At 35.3% G+C, this 23,271-nt stretch overlaps 1 protein-coding gene across 5 annotated transcripts in view; it reads right to left on the bottom strand.

The window, feature by feature from the left end:
• Nucleotides 1-113: 113 nt before the first annotated feature.
• Nucleotides 114-23,271, bottom strand: part of LOC128678540 (paired box protein Pax-6-like) — a 50,492-nt gene continuing 27,334 nt past the window's right edge. For 4 of the 5 annotated variants that reach the window (XM_053760123.2, XM_053760126.2, XM_053760124.2 and 1 more), the window contains exons 5-11: nt 19,642-19,765; nt 19,384-19,515; nt 4,310-4,486; nt 3,762-3,844; nt 2,776-2,969; nt 2,285-2,454; nt 114-1,636 (exon numbers count right to left, since the gene is read on the bottom strand). In XM_053760123.2, the coding sequence (XP_053616098.1) occupies nt 1,551-1,636; nt 2,285-2,454; nt 2,776-2,969; nt 3,762-3,844; nt 4,310-4,486; nt 19,384-19,515; nt 19,642-19,765 (966 nt within the window). In that variant the 3' untranslated portion in view covers nt 114-1,550. The remainder of the gene's footprint in view (nt 1,637-2,284; nt 2,455-2,775; nt 2,970-3,761; nt 3,845-4,309; nt 4,487-19,383; nt 19,516-19,641; nt 19,766-23,271) is intronic. The other variant, XM_053760125.2, reaches the window with a different exon arrangement.

The following is a 23,271-nucleotide window of genomic DNA, read 5'->3' as shown; positions in this document are numbered from 1 at the left end:
ATACGATTGAAATGACCTCGCTTGAGATTCATAGACATTTACATCAAATATTCAGAGCTCGATATTATATCTTATATCTATCTATAGTGTCACCACTCTGCCACGATTAATAATTTCTTATTGTATTCAGGCCAATCAAATAATCTTCTACCGAAGTCTATAGAATCATTTTTTGACAATAATTATAATTAATAGCAGAAGGCCACAAGATAATAAATCTGTACAGGTTCAAATCCAAAATTTTTTTTTAACGATGATATATCACTTATTGGCGTCAAAATTTACTTAAGTCTACTTCCGACTTCCAAACGCAGGTGAAGAAGAAGCGGCGTAACAAACTTCATCGCTGTCTTTTCGATATTTTATGGTTGCATACAGGCGGAAACACAAGCTACATACTTTGCTATTAACAGGCATGCAAATAACTGGTACAGGATACATTTGAAAGAGTTACCCTGTTTAATTGGCTGCTGTTTGCATTCCAGAAATCGAATACCTAGCTTGTATGCAAGTTTACAGACATGCAAGTTAGTCTATCCACTTTTTGGTGGGTGGTATGTAAGTGTGCAAGTTACTTGCATGTCTGTTTCCGCCGTAATATATGTGGCTTTTTATTGGGGTCACATAGTATGAATATTCTAGCGTAAATAATAGATTTTATGGCAGAGTGGCACTAAATAAAATTGACACATATACACGAAAAGTATTAAATTATTTCATTCAAATACAAAAGACACATTTCATGTGCATCGCTTAATATTGATCTTATTAAAAACATCTTACTGCTAACATCTGAATGAAATAGTCTAATTTACATAAATACAATTTGAGCCTATATTTTGTGCTCTTACTTCGGTTTGTGGCAGCTAATGGATATGTTAATTCTTTATACTATACGTGTATTTTATAGTCTGCAATGTTCAAATCATGGATTTAAAGTACTTCGACGGACCTAAATTAGCTACTAATTCCATGGTTCAAATTAATATACCTAGTTGAACTATGGAAAGAAGGTAGGGGTACTTGATAGTTCTCAAAATGTAGCCATGAAAAAAGGTTGCGTACCTACCTACATCTGTGAAATAATAAAATTGTTTCTGATGTTCTGATGTATTTAGTTATGTTCAGTTTGAAGTACCTATATAGCGCAATTTCGCGGATTTGTCATACTAAATATGGCTATAAATATAAATTAGAAATATATATTTTATGAGATTCCAATTAAGATTTTGTTCAAATAATCGTTTACGTGGACAGATAGGTTATTTATGAAGAAAAAGTAGCGTTATATATTTGGTTGTCAAAAACAAACAAGCTGAATTTGAATCTATCAAATAAGAGAGTTTTGCCAATAATTCGAAGTTCACCAAGCTCCTGGCATTTCAAATTAGCAACAATTGGACGAAGAGCGATGATAAGTTCTCATTCCGGATTGGCTGGTTCAAATTACGAATTTAGTGGAGAGAATTGCTCACGTCTGACTGGCGGATAAAGTTTCCGACTTAGACGAAGAACATGCAGAGCAGTTAAAGAAGCTAATTCCACCAGGGTCACTGCAGCCGCGACCAGTACTGCTGCGAGTCCTGTCCCGGCACGGCCAGCGGTACCGACACTCCTGTGCCTAGCAAACCCAGCTCTGAAACAATTGTATCATATATATAGACTATATAAATAAATAAATATATTAGGACAAATCACATATATTGAGCTAGCCCCAAAGTAAGTTCGAGACTTGTGTTATGGGATACTAACTCAACGATACTACATTTTATAACAAATACATATATAGATAAACATCCAAGACCCGAGCCAATCAGGAAAAGATCATTTTTCATCGTGTCCAGATCCCATGATGTGAGCTGTTATTAATAAATGGTTACCGCTATAGGGCACATGAACCCTATGCAACCACCCCTTAATTCTGTGGGAGATATCGTGGAGAAACTTGCCCTATTCGTTTTAATTTTAATTATGGGGTAATGGAAAGTGATTTTGTCAGGAATATAATTGTACTATTTACGTAGTCAACAAATCATCAACTTCGTAAATCACTGCTCTGTTATCATGAGGCTTCGGGGGCAATTTGGTATCAGTTGTATAGGTACCAGTAGTGTGTCTTTGTAGTGCGATGGGTCTGAAGGGGTATCATCTATGTTACTGTTTTTTTTTTCAGAAAAAAAAAAACATTTTGTCTATTTATTTGACTCCATTATGTGTTTTTTTCGTTTTCCACATTACAACCAACTTTCGCAATGAGGAAGATTTGTAAGATGAACGTATGTACCTGGGGGAGGCGAGGAATGCTCCGGCTGGTAGGCGTGCGGGTTGTAGGGGTGCGGCTGGCGGTACAGCTCGTAGCGCGGGTACAGGAACCCGCCCTTGCAGAGCTCGGGCTCCGCGGGCTCGCACGACGGCTCCCCCATGCCGCCGCCGTAGCCCATCGGCGTCAGCGGACTGGAATTCACAATATTTATTTTTTATTCATAAACCAAATTGTAGTTAGACACCAGTTTTTTTAGACGGTTTGCATGAGGAAATCTATGAAAAATGTGGAGACTAAGCATAGGTAGGCATTATGAAGATTTGAATGGTGTTCAAAAGCCACCTGTATTGTATACGATTCCTAAACCGATCTACGAAATAAGCAAAATCTAACTTTGAATGATGTCTGAATTTTAGTCACGGTCAAAACAGTCACTGTACAAAAATTGTATAGGTACCTATTCAAGTAGCGGTCAAATTAAAGTAATTTAAGAAAATAAACCAAAAATTCACCTGTAAGTATCAACATTGAGCGGCGGCTGGTACGGCTGGTGGGGGTTGTGCGGGTGCGCTGCGTGCGGGTGCGGCGGCGCGTGCGGCGGCGCGGCGGGCGGCGCGGGCGGCGCATACGCACACTCGGGGCTGCGCCGCTGCGAGCGGATCTTCTCCTCGCGCCGCCACTTCGCGCGCCGATTCGAGAACCACACCTTAACGTCGGGTCAGGTTAACACAAAGCGCGGAGGTTACGCGCTACTACATTACATGCCTGCTACACAAAATCTCTACTAATAGGTACTAGCTAGAAAGTTTGTTAGTGTCGCATTTGCTGTCCTTTCAGGCTTAACTAGCATGTGATGAAATTTTGTTTTCAGTCGGGAAGAGCGAAAATGTTAGGATTTTCTAAACTTAATTGAAGCTTTGTTCAAGTTATGGGATATGTTACGTTAACACACAGAGGATAATGTTTTGTGCTACTATAAATATGTACATGCTCAAGAAAGGTTGCAATTTATGATGCAGTTTACGTTTACATTTATCACACCGATCTTGGTGAAATTTTACGGGGAAGAGAAAATTAGGCTAACACGTGATGCTGATGCATAGTTGACGCAAAGTTGGTTATGACTATGTTTACAAAGTGTGCTTCATCTTCTAGAGATGAGACATGGTACCTAATGCTATATATACTCAATATAATATTGATAGTGAAGGCGTACATTTTAAGGCGGATCGTTCGCGTGATGAATATCTGTATTTTTTTACTCTTCTCAATATTTATAATAATCAGTCACTGAATCGAAATAAATGAATTTATTATTAAGTATCTAATTCAGTATAGTGTGTGTTTTAGACATACTTATAGTGGAAAACGAGGATAATATTATCTTTGGTACCTATAGGACGGAATACGAGCAAGCTCGCTTGATGGTGATTGACGACTGTTTCATAGAGCTACTAGACTGAAGCTACTAGATAGCTAAGCAACTAGTGAGGCTCACCTGTATCCTAGCCTCGGGCAGCCCTATCTTGGCGGCCAGGCGCTCGCGCGCGAACACGTCAGGGTAGTGCGTGCGCTCGAACTCTGCGACACGGACGGTGCATTGAGATCAATATTTTAAAATGTAATTTGTACAAATTATGCTACACTAGATAAAGGATTTTATTTGACACACAATTTGCTACACACATTTTGGTGCCACATTTTACAAAACCAAAAACGATTAGGTACTCGTACAATATAATTTTATATGCTTCGAATAAACGTTTTTTTCTCCCTCACTTTTCTTTTTTTTACAACTGTTTTTCATTTGTTTTTGCCAGTTCTCGCTCGCAGCTTTGCCAGCGGCGAAAATAAGCCTGTCACTCTCAAGATCTCCAGTACCTCCACACTGAAAATCACAACAATCCAACGCTCCGTTTTGACAGAAAAGAAGGTTTAACAAACACATTTTCACATTTTTGAAAATAATAATGAGAGGAAAAAATTCTGGTATCGAGCGGGAATTGAACACTTTCACATTTACAATGGAAGTATGTATACGAGTACCTCTCTCTAAGGAGTCGATCTGGTCGTTGGTGAAGCTGGTGCGGTTGCGCTGTAGCTTGCGCTTGAGCCGCAGCCGAGCGGCATCGTCGTCCGCGCCGCTCGAGCCCGCGTTCGAGTTGTCGCCCGACCCGGTCTCGTCTGAGTGCAGCCCTTCCAGACCCTCCAGGGCTTCTTCTCCTGAGGAATGTCATATTTTTATACCGAATACATACGGTGGGAACAAACGGCAGCTAATTAACATTGTGGCACACAGCGATTACACATCGGGAGAAAAAATCAATGTAGCAGTGACACATTGCAACTATCTTCCTCTCGATGAGTAATACTGTTACTCGGTGGCACTCTGTACAGGTAATATTTACAAAACTCAAAGATATTTTTTATCTTAGCTGCGCCCCGAGGCTTCGCTAAAGTATACATTTTGGGATAAAAACAAAATTTCATCGAAATCCATTTGGAATTGAATCACAAACATCCACACACATGTCCAAGCTTTTGTTTGCCTATTTGCACTGAGTGCAAAATATTATTTCAGTTTTGTTATTACTTGATTTAATATTTTTTTGTGAGTGATCTCTTTTCTCGTTTGATAAAACTATAACTAAGTATATTTAGAAATCTTTTTCACTTCACTTTCCCGTACTATTAAGAAATGAGTTTCGACCCATCTTAGTAAGTTATTTCTCATGATAAAGGTGTTGAAAACAAAGAAACAGCAATTAAATAATATCGTGTCATTCTTGTAAATAAGTACCTCTATATATTTTGCTTATTATGTTCTGAATTACCCTATTTTCATGAACAGCAAAAGTTAGCCAAATAATTTAAAATCTAACCCGGCACTTTATCAAAGTGATTTCGGCGTCGACCGCTAAGCGTGATGTAATTAATTCCCAAATTTCCCAACAAAACTCGATAACAGTTGAATTTATTCGAGTTATATTCCGTGGCCGTTTCGTCATGGTTGGGAGTTCAATTGTGAACTGATTAACATTCCCGATATTATTTTGAGAGGTAGATCGGAGTACGAGGGAAGCATAGACCAATAAGATATTATAAGAATATAATATTCCAGAAGAATAAGAAAGAAATTATTATAATTTCGAATTTGAATTAAACGCATGCTACATTATCCAAACAATCGACTATTTGACTTGGTAAAAATTAACTGCATAAAATGTATTTAAATAATTAAAGACAATAATTAAATGTCACATTTATTAATTACGCGATTTACTTTTTAAAAATTCTGCTTAGGAATGCTTTATTACTTCAAAATTGTGACGTCACAGGATATGATTGACACAAGCTCCCTATAAATTTTTGTTTATAAAAAAGGATCTGTTTTGACTATGTGGAATATAGTCTTTTTCCATTTTCAAAATAAAATATACCGAGCACACAATCTATATTAGGACATATTTTGTGGAAAAGCAGCATTACTGTAGGACCTAAGTACTTCAGTTCTCTTCTAATGTTTGATTGAATGATAAAAAATCAGAAAGGTTGGTAATGGAAGCATTTGTGCTTCTATGTGCTGTAATTTTGTTCGTTATTCATGATTACCTATACCATATAAGTTTTCATAGAACTGTTCAAATGACTACACAAAATTACAATATATCTAAACTAACAGTAGGAATAAATTAAGCTCAAGTGTCAAGATCTCGCAGGCGCTGTCTACAACCGGGAGGGTAGGGGTAGGGAGGGGGAGAGACAGGGGGGGTGTAACGCGCGCGTTCATGCGGAAACTGACGATAACGCGGCCTAACACGTAACCCCGCGCTGATAACCGTATCGGCTAAAAATGTATGCCTAATAATGGCGGCAGCCACTTACCTGACAGATAAAACGGTTTTTGAATTATGGGAAATGTTTGCGGCTTGGTGCGCTATAATCGGAGTTTCGTTAGTAAAGTTCAGTACCTATATACATTTTCTAACTTTGAATTTAATTTAAATGTCTGAAAGGCGTGCACAAGTCATATACACATACACCTAGGATAACTAAGATTTTTTGTAGGTTTTATGCTCGGAGAAAACGATAATTTTACCATACTGATTCACAGAATAGATCACGTGCTTCTTACAACTGCAGGATGTAACTAAAACTATACATGGCGTTGTTAGAGGTAGATAAATAAATAGATAAATAATTTTGACGACCTCGGTGGCGCAGTGGTAAGTTTCTTGCCACTGAACCGGGAGGTCCCGGGTTCGATCCCCGGTCGGGTCATAATGGAAAATGATCTTTTTCTGATTGGCCCGGGTCTTGGATGTATATATGTATTTATTATAAAATATAGTATCGTTGAGTTAGTATCCCATAACACGAGTCTCGAACTTACTTTGGGGCTAGCTCAATCTGTGTGATTTGTCCTAATATATTTATTTATTTATTTATTTTATATTTAAATAAAATTTGTTGCAATGCTACGACGCTTGTAGCATTGACGTTTCAGTGATGTTCTCTGAAAATGCTACGAACGTCGTAGCTGTCTCGTCGCTACGAGCCCACGAACAAACTAGTAAGGTTGCTACGCCGTAGCAGCGGGTACACTATTTGATTCGTTTTAAATGTTTATGTGATGATGATGTTAAACGAATTCTATTCATTCATTGATCACGTTGACTATTTAATCCATTTATTAATTACCGTATATATATCTTCTATTTATATACATTATAATAAAAGACAACTAAGTACTACGAATTTATTTAAAAATTACTAAGTATAAGCTTTTATTTATTAAATTTAAAATAGTTTTCTTAATATGACACACTTTTAACAATGCTAATAAAAATAAATAAGCAAGTTCTATTCGTGAATAGTAAGTTATGAAATAAATTAAATGTAAAGAAATAAATATATATTTATTAGTATCCCTGAAGTACATCCGAAGCGCGGCAAGTTACGTACCTACCAGTGACGCTTACGTACGGTATGGCAGTGGGAGGGATGGTTTACAGCGCCCCTCCGAGAGGATTATAAAAATAATAACATTATAGTATAGTAATATTAATTAATCGATTAATTAAACAAATAATAATTGTTAAAATTAATTATAAGTAGTAATTAATTAGCAGTATTAATTAATTAATTTACTAATATTAATTAATCGACTGTTATAATTTATAATATAAAATGATAAAAGATATATGATGAATAAAAAATGATTTAGTAAATCATTTTTTTTGCAGTTCGCTCGGTGCGTATACTTTTTGATGATGAATGAGATGTTTGAATGTGTATTATTTGTAATCACCAATTTATTAAGGATTTTTTAAAAATTAACAGTGAAAATGTAGTTATAGGTAGTTCGGTAATTTAAATTATACCGACAACGCTTTTCTTAGTGGTCGATTGAAACTGTGGAATTATAATTTTTGACCGAAACCGAAACTTTTAGTATTTAATAATATTTTTTAAGAAAGAGAAAAGTAATTTTCATTTTCACAGAGGCACCTATTGATGGAAAAATACTAGTTTCAACGGGTTATACGTTTCGGCGCTGACTATAAAGAACAAACTATGAGCGAAATGAGATTTTAAGGCGATAATCTCATTTCGATCGGACACATTTTTATTTTTATTTATCTGCCGATAACAACAATCATTGTTATTGCTTGCTTTTGCCTTCGTCTACTTTGGTAAGTTATCTAACCAAACAAAAGTAAGAGAAGATTTTTGTTTCACTGTTTGGTTGAAGTTGCTTTTTTTTCATTTTGGTAGACATTCTTGTAAGATTTCTGAACTAGCAGCTGAGCATTTCTGCCAAAGCCATTTCTATATTCTGAAGCTATATTGAGTTAATATAGTTGTTTGGTAATTAATAAAAATAAATTTCAATCCAATAATTTCCTTTCTGAAACCTAAAATATTTTATTAAACGCAGTCTTGTTCCCTAATGTGAAAAAAAATCGGGTGTCCATTAAACCTGATTAAACCTAGGGTAACCAGCTTTATTTTTGTTCCAAAATTCGCGTCATCACAAATATGATACTTCGGAATATTTGAAACCACCACACTATTTGCAATTGGTCTACGGTTGCTTGCACCTTATGTTTGGGTGATAAGGTTGTGTTTCGTGTGATATTGTGGATTGTTGGTGGTGGGATGAGTTGGTATCAGAATCCCATCTGTCAAAGAGGCGAGAACATTAATGTTTCATGACGGGAGGAGATCTGTATCAGATAATAGACATGTCAGTGTGTTTGTGTGTTTACCGTCACTCAACAACATCCGCGGGGAGAGGGGAAATACTGGTGTTTGATTTACAGATTCTCTTTTTTAAAATAATTTGTTTTGTAATTTGGTGTATGTTCACCAAACGAAATCTTTCACAGATCGTTTTAAATATCAATAAAACTGGTTCCAGTTTTACTTTGCACTTCCATAAGCATGTAGTGCAAACTTAGTACTGTACATTCTGTCTCTACAAAAACATATATATATTTAAGTATAGGTATAATTGTAAACAAATGGAGTAACTGAAACTTTGAAAACCACAAATAAGTTCTTTCCATTATATCATAACAAATATATGTAGAAATCTAAATACTTATACTAATAGTCATCATAGACAACCAAAACGGCGACATAACCATAAACAAAACACGCAGTGGTGCATGTGTTATCGCAAAAATGTCCTTACATATAGGTATGTCTGTATGTATATGTCCCATCAGTTCCCCTACCTACCCTTCAGAGGGGATATTTTCTTTGGTTCTATATACTTGGAGCAAGACTTGGAGATAAGTATTTGGAATATTTTCCAACGCTTTTCTATGTAAGATTATATTGGTTCTTATTAGATGTTGTATACTATTGTAAGGATTAGTAAAAGTTGATTAGTAGAAAAAATAATCGGTTAAAATTGTTTTTTATCTAAAGTACCTATAATTGTGTAACTGTAAACCGGGGGTTCTTATTAAATAAATTATTCTTAGGTAGATTTGGTTTTATTTCCAAATATATCACAAGTCTTTTCACAGCAAACCAAAGGGACGTTTTAGGTAAAATGTGAGTTTTATCACATTTTGAAATTCTCACGACGTACAAAATGTGGCGTCAAGGGCAGAATAATTCATGTTTTAAAACACTTAACATTATCGGTGGAGTTATGAATAATCGTAGATCTGCAGTCTGGTCACGAGGCAGCCATTTTGTGCCATGGCGGGAAAGGGCCAGCAACACCCGAGCGCCCACAGGTGCGCCGCCTACTCATGTAAATGTTTAAAATTAGAATACAATTATAATGTGCCAGTAATGTATTCAAGGATTAAAAAAACGATTTATTCTCTATGGAACGACGAATACTTTTAACGAGAATGGCCTGAAGATGATTCCTTCCTTACCTAGTCATCGGTTACCTAAAGGAAGTACCTGAAAAATGACTTTATAAACTTAAATACAACCAAGGATCCTGAATAATTTGCTTTTTGAACACATTGAATGTATTCGAAGTTTTTTTTTAAATTACAATAAACTTTTATGTAATTAAGTTTGCGATTAGATTTTTAAATGTTTGGCAAAAATGTTATGGTATAATTTCAAAATTCGACCATAAAAGAAGTTCGACGACTGAAAACCAGTAAAATTAGATACCTACTTTTCAGTTCTTCTCAATGTAAAAGAAAAAAAAATATTGCTATTTGAAGAAGGAACTTACCATGATTGTTATGAATAGACAAACTGGCTTGATTGGGAAAAGTATATTTACCATATACGTACAATAGTAAATAATATTACTTTTATTGACCACATGGACACGTCATAAACTAAAAAAACGTAGTTATTTAGAAACATCTTATCTTAGCCACACTTACATACTAATATTACAAAGAAAAGAGATTTGTAATTTTGTTAGTAACGAATAAATTCAAAACTACTGGACCGATTATGATGAAATTTGGCACAAATACAGACGGAACCTTCAGGCGTAACATAAGTTACAGTTTTATTATGATTTTACCCGAGCGAACACGGGATGGGCTGCTAGTTTTCATTCGAACAAAATCAAATGCCAAACTATTTTTAATATGGATCTAGTCTGAAATAAAATCTTTCATTTAATTTTTATATTCCCAAACAAAGATTAATCCATAACGTGCTATATTTGAAGCAAGTATGACATCCAGTAGGTACGGTTTCGCGACACATACAATAATTATATGTTTACGTGGGCGGAGCAGCGGGGTGGAAGTAACAAGTCCCGCCCCCCGGACGACGCGCGAAGCCCGGATTTTTTTATTTATAATTTTTTTTCGTATTCCAATTGTTTCGGAATATCTGTCTTTTGAAAGCGTGTCGGGAAAATCGATATAAATATGATATTGCTTCAAATTCATTCTACATTTTTTATTTCAACTTAATTTTTAAATGAAACATGTTTTTTGCATTGAACAATAATCGATATAAGCTTAGTGCTTAGTGTGGTACATTGAGTGTTGTCCAATTGTGTAATAGGTATTTTATAGGGTTCCCTATAAAAATGAAAAAAAATGCTTCGAGTCTATTGGATCAAATCGGGATAAAATGGTGGTAAAATGGTGTAATCTAGAAAAAAGTTTCGCAAAATAGTGTTATATATCAATGAAAGGGATATGAAGTTCTAATAGGTAATAAATTCTTAGATTCGAATATAGCTTCTGTTATTATTTAAAATAAGCAGTTTCGATGTTATTCATGAAAAAAGATTAAAATTGACTATTCCCAAGATCTCCGAAACTACTGAACCTAAAAGAATAATAAAAAAAGAATTACAAAATATAGTTTCCAGGAAAACTATAAATATAAGAATTCTATAAATTGTACGAAACCCTCTTTACGCGAGTTCTACTCGCACTTGACTGGTTTTTGCTAAATTCTGGAGTTCGCTTTGTATTGGATAGTAGGTATTTTTATGTTATTGTATGAAGTGTTTTTATAAATTTCGCAAAACCCGTGAGTGAAAATTAATTAATGTTTTAACCACACATGTAATGTAAATACATGAATGTGGTCAGTGTTCGTTGGACCTGCTCTCGTGGGTTGGTTTTGGTGCTAGCAACAGATAATGCAATCCAATACCAACTCTGAACAAAAAGTTTAAGTGCAAATTTTGTGTATTTTTTTTCCATCAATCTAAAAACAACGAATGTACAAACAACACAGATAGGCTTGACCAAAGTAACGTGTCAAGTATATTTTATCTATATTTAAAAAAAGTAAACATTAGAAATGTCTGTAATTAAATTCATAAGCCTTTCAAAACCACTTGAAAGACCCATCTCCATGTAATAAACACCCCGAGTCGTTAGGCAAAACACACAAATCCATGCGTATTCAAATTAACAGATATAATTACATGTAAGCGAGAGGGCCAGCCGCCCTTTAGCAACGTTTTCATGTTTTATAATCCTGTTTCATGCGTTATTGGCTCGGAGGGCGACGGGGCCCTTTGTGAGTGGCGTGGCGAGACGGGACATGTGGGAATCGTGGAAATGGTACTGGGAAAGTGTGCTCATATTGGTGATAGTTATTATACTCTATGTTTTGTTCGTTTTTTATTTAAATAATTAGGATCCTGGATGTTTTCTTTATATAAGCATATACGTTACGTTCCACGGATAAAGAAAAACTCTTTAAAAAAACTGTCCATTATGTATATGGACGGCTTTTTAACGAGTTTTTGTGTTCGTTTGATAAGTATTCAAATCAAAATATGCGTAATTATAAAAATACAGTAACATGCGTATCTAAAAATCGAGTATAGAGTACTTTTACCTATGGGTTAACAAATATCATATGTAAGAGGACGTCGTAAAGTAGGATTACACTTATTTCACACATTTTAGATTTTTGGAAATGTCATAGTTAAAATTAACGCGGGCGAAGATGCGGGCTGCGCTGGTGCACTGTATTTCTATTATCCAATCATTTCTTTTATCTATGATAGCAAGCAATATAAGTTTGTTTTCGAAAACAAAAAAAAAGTTATTTAATGATTGATTTGGAATGTTGACAGGTTATTCAATTGGTTTTTGAAGTTTATATTGTCCTAACCTAACTATTAGGATTATGATAGTATCTATTTCATCAGAAATTTTCTTCTCTTCCAAACAAAACGGCGTATATACTCTACCGCACGGGTTTCCCTCCGGGAGGTAATGAGGGAACATTTAATTGCTATTTTGCGTGCGTTCGGATCCGGAGGGACGGCCGCTTTCATCCGGAACATGTAGGTGGTTATGTGTGTCTATGGTTTTAGGTATTCTCTGTGGTAATACGTGGTTAGTCTGTGGGCTTTGTAACACCTATCTATGTGGTCTATAGATGCATGCAATGCAAGTTTGTCAAAGGTTTTTTTAACTTGATATTTTTTTGTTATTACCCTCAAAAATTTCAAAATTTGCGTCTTTTCATTCTTTTTTACTATAGTAAAATATATCTGATTTGACTAGTTGGAAAATTGCAATTTTATATGCATCTAGAATTTCTATTTATTTATTTTATTTCTTTTATTTTATCCGTTCAGAAATCTTTAAAATGATTTAAAATTATTTAAAAATAAATCAAAAACACTTAGATAAATAACTATAAAGCCTTTTACAAGTTTGCACAATTAAAAACTAAAGTAGTATTAGAATCTAAGTACGCGCTAAGATAACTACCTATTTTGTTTTAAAATTTCGTGATGAAAATGACATTGTAAACCACTTTCAATGGCTAGCAAAATAAATCCGAGGCCAAACCAGCATGTTTCAAACAAATGTTAAAAGTTTAGTCACGAAAATACAGCTTAATTTATCTTATGCTTGTGTATTCATGGTATATATGTTCCCAAACAAATGTTAAAAGTTTAGTCACGAAAATACAGCTTAATTTATCTTATGCTTGTGTATTCATGGTATATATGTTCTCAAACAAATGTTAAAAGTTTAGTCACGAAAATACAGCTTAATTTATCTTATGCTTGTGTATTCATGGTATATATAGACATGGACGTCGACTGTCAAAACATACAAACATGGGCCTTATACCTAGCATGGTATCGGCGGTGTTCAAAGCTGGATCGGGGCGGCGCGTCCCTTTGATCTGCTCGTACGAGCCGCCATACTGGCTGAGGGCCTGGATTTCTAAATAGTCCCTTCAATTTCAGTCCCGTTTGAACCCATATTTTGGTTAGGTTTGGTAGGTTGGTTTTGGATGTATGTTAATATTTTAAAGTTTTGTTGCAATAAAGAGTTTTGTATATTTGCCAATTAGATAATACATTTTTCAAAATGTATTATGTAATTGGCAAGTATTTTTTTATTTAGATCTTATGTGACGGTGCAAGTACTTATTTAAAATATTTAACAAGAACTACAAATAAATAGAATAGTTTATAAAACATCTATCAATTATAATGTCGTTCATTTGAGTTAATTATATTTAAAAAAAAATTTATAACATTATATTTTTTGCCCGGTAATTAAGTAGTTATAAAATAATGTTTATAAAAAGTCCGATTTCTGCCGGGCTGTTTGGCCAGCCCTCACTCGCGGAGGCTATTTCGGTAATGTGTATATATATTGCTTTAGTATTGAATTCAAGGTTGAAGTGACATGAAGAGACTTAGCATCAATTGCTTGTGGTGTTTCAGACGGAAAAACTGAAGGGTGATGACGAGTCATCAACCCTTCAGTTTTTCCGTTTTTGTTTTTTGTCCGTCCATTTTTGTATTGAGGGTACCTTTAATACGTTCTTCATGGATTTATTAGTGTGATGTGGACATAGCACTGGGTTTAAAGCAAATAAGGTATCAAAAGCTTTTTTACTTCCAAAAATTTAAATCCAATTATATTACAGGCATTTTTTTCAATTATTGCATTATTGCATTTGCTACTAGACCTTGGTCAATAAAAATTTACTACACTCAACGGCCGACTTTGGCACTAAGCTTGTACCGGTCGATCCGATGGCCTATGGCCTATGTACACAGTTTCTAGTAGATTTTTAGTTCTTGAGCTAAGGGCTTTGATTTATATTGATAATATATTAATTAGTATTTCAGACAATTCATTGACATGCTATGTTATGATTTTAAAGGTCTTTTCAAAATGCATGATACATATTCAGTTACGACTGCTCCCTATAGTGAGGACATAAGTACTTAAAATCACAGTTCCCCGTTGAAATTCATTCGGGCGAAGATCGTGTAAAAGCTACTGATTCTACTAAACTCTATTTTCGCTGTCAAACGAAAGTGTCTTCACACATTTGATTTGAATGCCTATTGATTTTATCATTTTGTGGGGGAGGACCCCAGACATTAAGTTCTGTGATTTTTGCGAGCAAGCGCCCCAAATTACTTGATTTCGACTTGAAATTGTGATTTCACTGTCTTCATGTTCGAAAGTTTCTGTTTTTATCAGACTACAGCGAAGCGAGAAGCCTCGTTTGTTTCCTATAAAACAAACATACGACTACGACTTTCCTTGTTTCGTACTTTTTAGGTAGTAGTGCGCAATTTTTAGGTAGGTATATTAGTAGGACACAGAAGATAATCTTTTTTAGTAAGTAAAAGATAAAAAAGTAAACTTAATAAGTAATTTATATTTTCGGTTAATAGTAAGGATTGTATCCAAAATGCTTTTAATTAACGCCGATGGATCTCATGATTAGTAAAGAAAAGACCGCCGAAATCCAACGAACAATGTTTTCCCATAATCGGGGCTAGGAATTAAAATCACGAAGTTAGCGACACACATAACACTTCATTACTCCCCGGCCATAACTTACAGACTAAATAAATATTCAACGGCGCCATACATCTCACTAATTTACTGCTACGGAACCCCATAATAACCATTTATCCGACCGCGAATAAATATCCTGCGACATTTTTCTTCACCTTATCTGTAAGACCAGACGAAATTTTGTCCCTTTTTGTCTTTGATATTCATGTATAGTTCTATCTCTTTCGCCTAGCATTTATCACAAACGACCTCCCCGTTATTCGCGTTTTATTTCGTTTCTTAATAGATTTCGCCGATCTAGGTCTTTGACCTTGTGTTCGTCTCGGAGGTGTCAGGAATTCATTCTGTCCTCTATTCTATTGTCTCAATTATGATATTTGACATGAGTTATTAAATATTTAGTTATATCGATAAAATGTAAGTACTGTGACGGACCAACAAACGAACGAGTAATGGAGTAGCTAAATTTAAACATTTGATCTTAGAAATTATCTAAATAAGAAGAAAGTAAAAATATATGCGTACTTACAATGAAAACAAATATATATCTAGAATCGTAATTGACCAGATTATTTTTCAATAAAATGTCAGGGAGTCATAAAATATGTAATGATGTTTAAACAATGAAACACGATAATTAAAATATCTTTTTAATTCGTTATTACGCGATTTGCAAATTTTTTGTTCTGTTACAAGTATATTAGGAGTGGTTTTTGCCTCCCAATCGTACGTCATAACACATCACTGTCAATCAAATATGCAATTACAACATCTTTCGATTTTTAAAAATCGAATGATGCTTTAATTGGATACTTTTAGGCCTAGAAATGGATCGCTAAAATTGTTGACACGGCATTGTTGAATCAACAGTAATTATATCAACAAAAAAAAAAGATGAAATCAGTGACTCAGAATATAATATAAGAAAGAAATAAGTCTTGATCCGAATCTGAAACAACAAATCAAAGTTAAAGGTACTATACTAACTAGGCGTTTAGAATTACACCATATCTTACCGTGTAAATCGTACGAGGCGAGTAAGGGACACATCCTTAGCCTTAACAGCTGATAGGCAATAAATCATAGCTGAATATTTAAATTCTTTTAGGTTTATTTTTAAGCGCACCCTGGGCCTCGCGGCGACCCAGGTCTGACCCGCGAACACGTAAAAAAATGACAGAGATTACATTTTATTAAAAATTAATTATCGAATTTCTTATTCATACCTAAAATACTTCTCTAATAACTAGGTATGACATTTTATTCTACATTATATTCTATATATTTTCAGCAAAATGTTCAGTATAAATAAATCTTAACAAGTTATTGTTGTGCCGAGAGGGACATAGAGTGAAAATAAAATTAGTTCCACCGTTTATCCTCACCCTCGCACTCGACCCACCCTCAACCCTTATTTTAATACTGTCTAAACTCATATTACAACCATTTGAGTGTCTGTTAACATGTATATTTTAACCAATAACTGACAGATATGTTTATTGAGATTCATTTCTTGGTGGTCAATTATATGGCATAGCGCCATAAAAATACCGAGACATGAATCCCAATGATTGTAACGTCACTTACATCTGTTAAGAAAGTAAGAAAATTTATCTTTGACGTTGACGATTGACATTACAATATCAAATAGAATGGTCAAGATAAACACTCAGTGTTGCCAGCCAACAGGAGACAACGCCCTCATTTAATTTCTTCACTTTTTTTACAACTCGTACATATATTTTTAATTTTGAAATTTTCGAAAACTTTCACCATTGACGATACAGTTTTTATCCAACTATCTGGTCACATTAATTACAAAAAGGAGACCCGCAGACGCGGCTCTGCTGTCACTGACAACAGCAACGTAGCCAATCTGCTATTAAAAGTTTCACATTTTGCCTCAAGATTTCTTTCGTGGCACCTACAGACTCTTTAAAATTCAAGACGTCATATAAATATAATTAAAATGTCTAAAAATTCAAAATCGTAATAAAATTATCTATTTATTTTTCACATTACAATGTGTAAAATATACTATAACTCTGTAAATTGGTAGCTAAGATTGCAATAGGTTATAATCAGTTCGCAAACAAAGCTGTGTTTAGAGAGCGTTGATGTCAAAACAGTGCATGCCTGGGAGGCACACTTTGTTACTGTTCACCGATTACCAAGCGCATAGCAACAGACCGCCCTTTGTGCCACAGGCCGCATGCAGAAACGGTCTTTGCCAGTAGCACCCGAAAAATATTGGTTGATTTTCGTAAAACTTGGAAGATATTATTAGAAAAAATATTAATGTTGGCAACAAATATTTCGTTGGATCTTTAGTACTGGCAACATTTTGTTATAAAATAATGTATTGTACCCATTTCTTTTTGTCTTTAGATAATTTGAATTTCGAAGTCACGCGCCATGATTATGTTCACCTCCTCCTCTCCTCTTCTTCCCAAGTTCACATATCGGTCAGGGTTGCATCGTTCGATTTTCAAAATTAATTCAAAATTAAATCATATTTGACAATAGATTACAATGTTTTTTGTTTTAATTACGTAATGGTAAACGAACTCAACTCAAACATCGAGAGTCTCCGAATGATCGACTAAAACATCGCTGGCCAGCGAGCCGTGATAGAGTGCTATCGCCTTACCGATTTGCCGGCACTTTCACGCTTTGTGGCGAGGAACGAGATGATACTTCTCCACAAGTTGACAGGTTTTGGTTTATTTTTTTTTATCTGATAGGTATTCAGATATTGACTTGTTTGATTTATTCGTATTACGTAATTATTTTTTACTCGATTAATATAACACGAACTTATGTCAAATACATTTTAATACCTTAACTTACATGTTTCCAGATAGGGCTAAAACTACGGTTACGACTTTGGTGTTCCCCAAGGAATTCCTTTAATTTTCTGTAGATACTTGCATTATTTGCTGTTAGATAAGTCAATAAGTTATGTTCTGATAATGAACGTGAATGTAAGTTGAATGTTTATATGAGAAAAAGCAATAATAATAAAAATCGTCTAAGACAACAAATTCTTTTTAATCCATTATAATCGGTATTGCGATCGAAATTAAAAATTCCATAACTTCAAGCGTCTATATGGGACTTTCAGAAAAATGTTCAAAGCCTAATTGGATACAGTACAGACCACTACAAAGGGGGATGTTGAGATAAAAATGAAAATTAAATCTTCCAGGCGGATGGGCAGAGTAATGTTTTTGACGGTATCGTAGGCGGGACTTCCCCCTGCCCGTCGGGGGGAGGGGGGAGGGGAGCCGCAAATCGACTATCAAAATGCTGGTGAAAAAAGTTGTTGCCAGACAGTGTGACCGGCTGTTGCGGCTTTTCAGCCTTTTTGGCATCGCTTTTGTTTTGTTTCCGCCATTTTGTGTGACGGGGACAGTTTTAATCTGTGGTTCGGGAGTATAATGCAATCGAATTTTATTTCGACTCATTGGAAACACTCTTTGAGACTGACTCGCATATACAGAAATTTGAACATTATTTAATGCAAATAGCATTTTCAGTTATATAAACGCCCAACATCGCCCAGCCAAAACAACTGAGATAGGCATAGATCAACAAAAAACAAAAATAAGTAGTTACATGAGGCATTGACATTCTTTATACTGATTTATTTTTACGACCTCGATGGCGCAGTAATAAAGTGCTTGCCTCGGAACCGAGAGGTCCCGGGTTCGATCCCCGGTCAGGTAATGATGGAAAATGATCTTTTTCTTATTGGCCCGGGGTCTTGGATGTTTATATATATATGTATTTGTTATAAAATATAGTATCGTTGAGCTAGTATCCCATAACACAAGTCTCGAACTTACTTTGGGGCTAGCTCAATCTGTGTGATTTGTCCTAATATATTTATTATTATTTATTTATTTATTTATTGTACTACTTATTCAAATATTTCTAGATTTTTTGTAACTACGTGTTTACTACGGCCCCACACATGTACAAAAGAACAATTAATTGTCACATTAACACACTGTCACATGACACTCACTGATATTGTTTTTTGTTGAAAGATATAGCTTTCTTGATATTGGACCTCGATAGCCTTACATAAAAGAAAATCCATGTTTAAGCATCCAGCAGTATTCAATGGAGATAGGTGTAATGATAGATGCAAGTATTGGCAATATATACATGTATCTTTAATTAAACCCTACATAATAACAATAGCCCTTTCTGAATGACCCTAAGGATGACTGTTGGATGAACTTTCTCTTCCGTGGTTGGATAATCCTAAAATTAAGTCCGCTTCTTGTTCTTTTACATGTATTTAGTCCAATAAGTATCTTATATAAATAAAAGAGTTCTGACCTTTCTTCATAGTCATGTCCCCATTGCAGGCGATAGGCTGCGGGCCGGGACTGAGGCTGTGGAGCTGGTAGGGCGGCGTGCGAGTGTCCAGCTGCGACGGCCAGGGCGCGCGCGGCCACGTCGGTGCCGAGCCTGGATGAGGATGACACTTAATTATGTTACAATAGAAAAAAATAAGACCTTATAATAATAATGTATAATAAAAGAAGATAAAAAAATTATCAACTAATGCGATTACAATATTATTTCCATGGATACCTGGAGTCCCCAGTAATCGAAGCCTCTCATAGACGGGGGTGGCGCAGTCGGTAGTCGGCTGCTGACTGCTAGATTTCTCCTTCTGCGCTGCCAGGTTCCTCAGCACTCGGTTGATAGATGACACCTAGGAAGTTGGATAGTTAGGGTGGGTTGAACCGTCAACTTTGACGTCAACTTGACGTGCGCAGGAATTCGCAAAGTACGCCATTTTGTCTAAACGTCAGCGGCGCGCCGGTTAAAATGAACCTCAAATTTGACGGTGAAATTTACTCTTAGAAGCATCTTTATTAATGCGGCAGGATCTAGAAAGCGACCTGCTTATAATAGGACCACTCCATATGATTACATTAAAATTAACACATAGCGTTAGCTTTTAGGCAATAATTCCATTCCTAAGGAAGGATGACGTTAGACAGGCCGGTTGTAAAGTACAGCCAATTCTTCAAAATTGTTAGGTTTATTTTTTTTTCGCTGAAATTTTAAAAAATACAATAAAAATATGTACTTAGTTAGTGCTGTTTGATTTTTTAATTAAATATCGTTTTTATAGTACTTTACTTAGATTTTATTAAGTATGTATGTACACTATAATCATAAACTTGGAGAAGACGGATTAGGTCCATAATCCTCCGACGGCGACAAGACTCGCTCGGACACGGCCCGATGTCACTATAACAGTGAGGGACCGGCTCGGAAGGGCGTGCAAGAAATTGATTGAAAAAATTATATCTTCGATGTCTTTCGGGTGGGATTCCTGTTGATGATACTTACATTAAACTTCATTAACGAGCGATGAGCCTGGACAAAATAATAGAAAAACATTTGTGTAACCTAACTAGCTTTTGACTGTGAGTTTCCTTCCCACCTACCCTATGCACTCCGTATAATACTCCTGACTTGTATGCTTTAGATTATAGAAACTTATAGCACTTATCTTCGCATTTCTAATACTATTAGAAAGTAAAATACCATTCAGGACTAGGAGTTAGGCTTATTGATTCGGAAGTCAACTACTTCTAAAGTATGTTCTTTTGAGAACTTGTGGAACGTTTATCAATCTCAAAAGAACATACTTGAGAAGTACCTATAGTTTACTTCGTGTCATAGTTGTATGTTAATAGTTATTGGTGGAGTGATCTTATGGCGAATATCTTTTAGCTTTTATGAAAGTGTCTTGTATCCCTTGACTAATAGATATAATGTGAGATAATACGATTATAATATTTGATCAAGTTTAATGATGATATTAAGTGATTGATCAACAAGTCGAATAAAATCGATAGGCCACCCAAGCCCGGGCGATATGACAAGGGATATCTGAAAATGTCCTCTACGGGCGTACCAACTGTCACTGTCACATCCGCGGTGACAGCGCGCCAAACGGACGTAGAGCGTAACTTAGACGTAGGGCAGGAAGGCGAGGCTGTAAGACGATAGATGGTAACGTGATATGTTACCGCGCGGTGGTCCGCGCTGCGTGGTGACTGGCAGCTGACGGAATGCCCGATGGACCGAGAAAGCGCGGCACGTTCGAGGAATGATTCTTTTTTTAAATAAAACTTTTTGCCTATGATTCTTTGTTGACAGTTTATCGATTGCCAGTTCGCGTCATGATGTTGATACCGAGATTGGAAAAATAGGAGTATTAATTTAGAATTTTTCTTTCTATCTAAATTATGCCTTTATGACAATATATGTTTAGCGACCCTCGTCCTCCTCGTACTCCGGTAACAGCTATAATGAGTTAAATAAATTATAAAAGGTTTGATCTCGCAGAAAATTTTAACAAGTGTTTGTTAAACTAAAAGTCAGCCGTGTTTCCTGGAATTTAAAATAAAAATCAAATAAAACGGTAATTGGAAAGGGTTATCGGAACAACTTTTCATACAAATGAAATGGAAACTTTTAACAAGCAGCATCTGAGAACTTTTAGTAACATTCAATGAGTCGCATCAATTAAATGTCTGTTTACCAATCCAGTAAATTTTAATTACCAGCTAATTGCTAAAACAATATTATTTTATTTTTAACTGAGGAAAAAGCGTATGTTTTTAAATTCGATAACTTGATAAACTTTTTAAGAAATCAATGCAAATTGGACATTAAATACTATTTACATTACAGGAAAGTTTATAAGTAATCTCATGTATCACAAGCAAAAAACACATCGTTAATTTTAAAAGGTACATCTAGATATTGTAAAATAAGTATACCTTTTACCTATAGGTATAACAAATATTTAAATGCGAAATCGGTAACTGTCCATTACGGATAGACTGAAAACGACCCATGCGCATATGTGAGTCCATGTGTGAAAATCCTGTGTGCACTGTCCATAAAAAAAAATAAACCCGACGCAAAACACAGGCCTGTAAACAGTCCCTTAATTCGAATTACATGCATCGATTGACTTGTTCTCACGATTGTAATACCTCAATTAGTTAATAACCCTTGAAAATTTTGTTTATATGTGTTTACAACCATTTAGTTTTTGAAAAAGTGCACATAGACAATGTCCTGTGCACAATAGATTTTCGTGCGATTTCACCCAGACCTAGTATTAATACGTTTGTGGTTTCGTTCATGGTGAATTAATTTTAATTTAATTCGGTTTTCGGTGCCGCTAGCGGGGATTTAGGTATCAAGATTAGTTTTTTGGTAATCTTCAACGGATGAGATTGTGCACTTGTAAGCACGCTGACTTGTATCTTTTTTGCGGGATTAATTCTGTGAGACGACTCAAAGTTGCAATGTGTGAAAAAATATTCACTGTTTTGTTTTGTTGCCAAACTCTTTTCTCTCAATAAAATAGACTGTACCTAGGCCCGTAGCCCCGGTAACCCGAATATATAAATTTATATTAGTTTACATTTCGACGTTTTTTTGGAGTGGCAGGCAGATTGTCATTTGTAGTCGGAAATTCTAATTCACGGCGATTATTTATAACAAACCAATTAAGGGAAATTAAATATTTAAAAAGTACTGACTCGCCGGAAAAAGTAGGAACCCATTTAGAAATCAGAGCGTTTATTTTATTGCAAACAGGAATACCAACCGTCAATCAAACGTTCCATATCACGCGACGCGTTCTGAATACAAAATAAATTACATTAAAGTGTAGCTACCATCAAACGCCGTACAAGTATGAAAGGTACCCCCTAAATACCGAGTGAGGTGAAGCGCAAAAATTATCTTATATTTGTTCAAAGGCCGTGAACGCAGGGCGACTGAGAATACTTTTCAATAAGCTTAGAGAGCGATTTTTTGCGAGTCCCATCTTGTAAAGCGCGACTCGGATCGCAAATAGAGGGTGTTTCATCGATCCGTTTGATTTTTAACTGGCAGCGCGTGTTTTGAGTTATTATGAAGATATTTTTTTGAAGATATATTTCTAAGGTAGTTTTCTTTTTCTAAGATAGGTTTCTAAAGTAAGGGCGATTGGACTGAAAGTAAAATGGAAGTCATAGCTAATACATATACATAAGTATACATACTTCGATTCGTATTTAGATTCTCCTATTGAATTTAGATTCAAAATTTTCGCTACGCAGTTGACTCATAAATAAAAAGTACGTTCTGCTATAAAACGCTAAAATGAAAGGAATTAAAAAAGGTTGAAAAATTTCCACT

The sequence above is a fragment of the Plodia interpunctella genome, chromosome 20 (genome assembly GCF_027563975.2).
Source record: "Plodia interpunctella isolate USDA-ARS_2022_Savannah chromosome 20, ilPloInte3.2, whole genome shotgun sequence".
Lineage (NCBI taxonomy): Eukaryota > Metazoa > Arthropoda > Insecta > Lepidoptera > Pyralidae > Plodia > Plodia interpunctella.
Note: the sequence above shows the minus strand (reverse complement) of the source record. Positions and strands in the feature narration are given on the sequence as shown.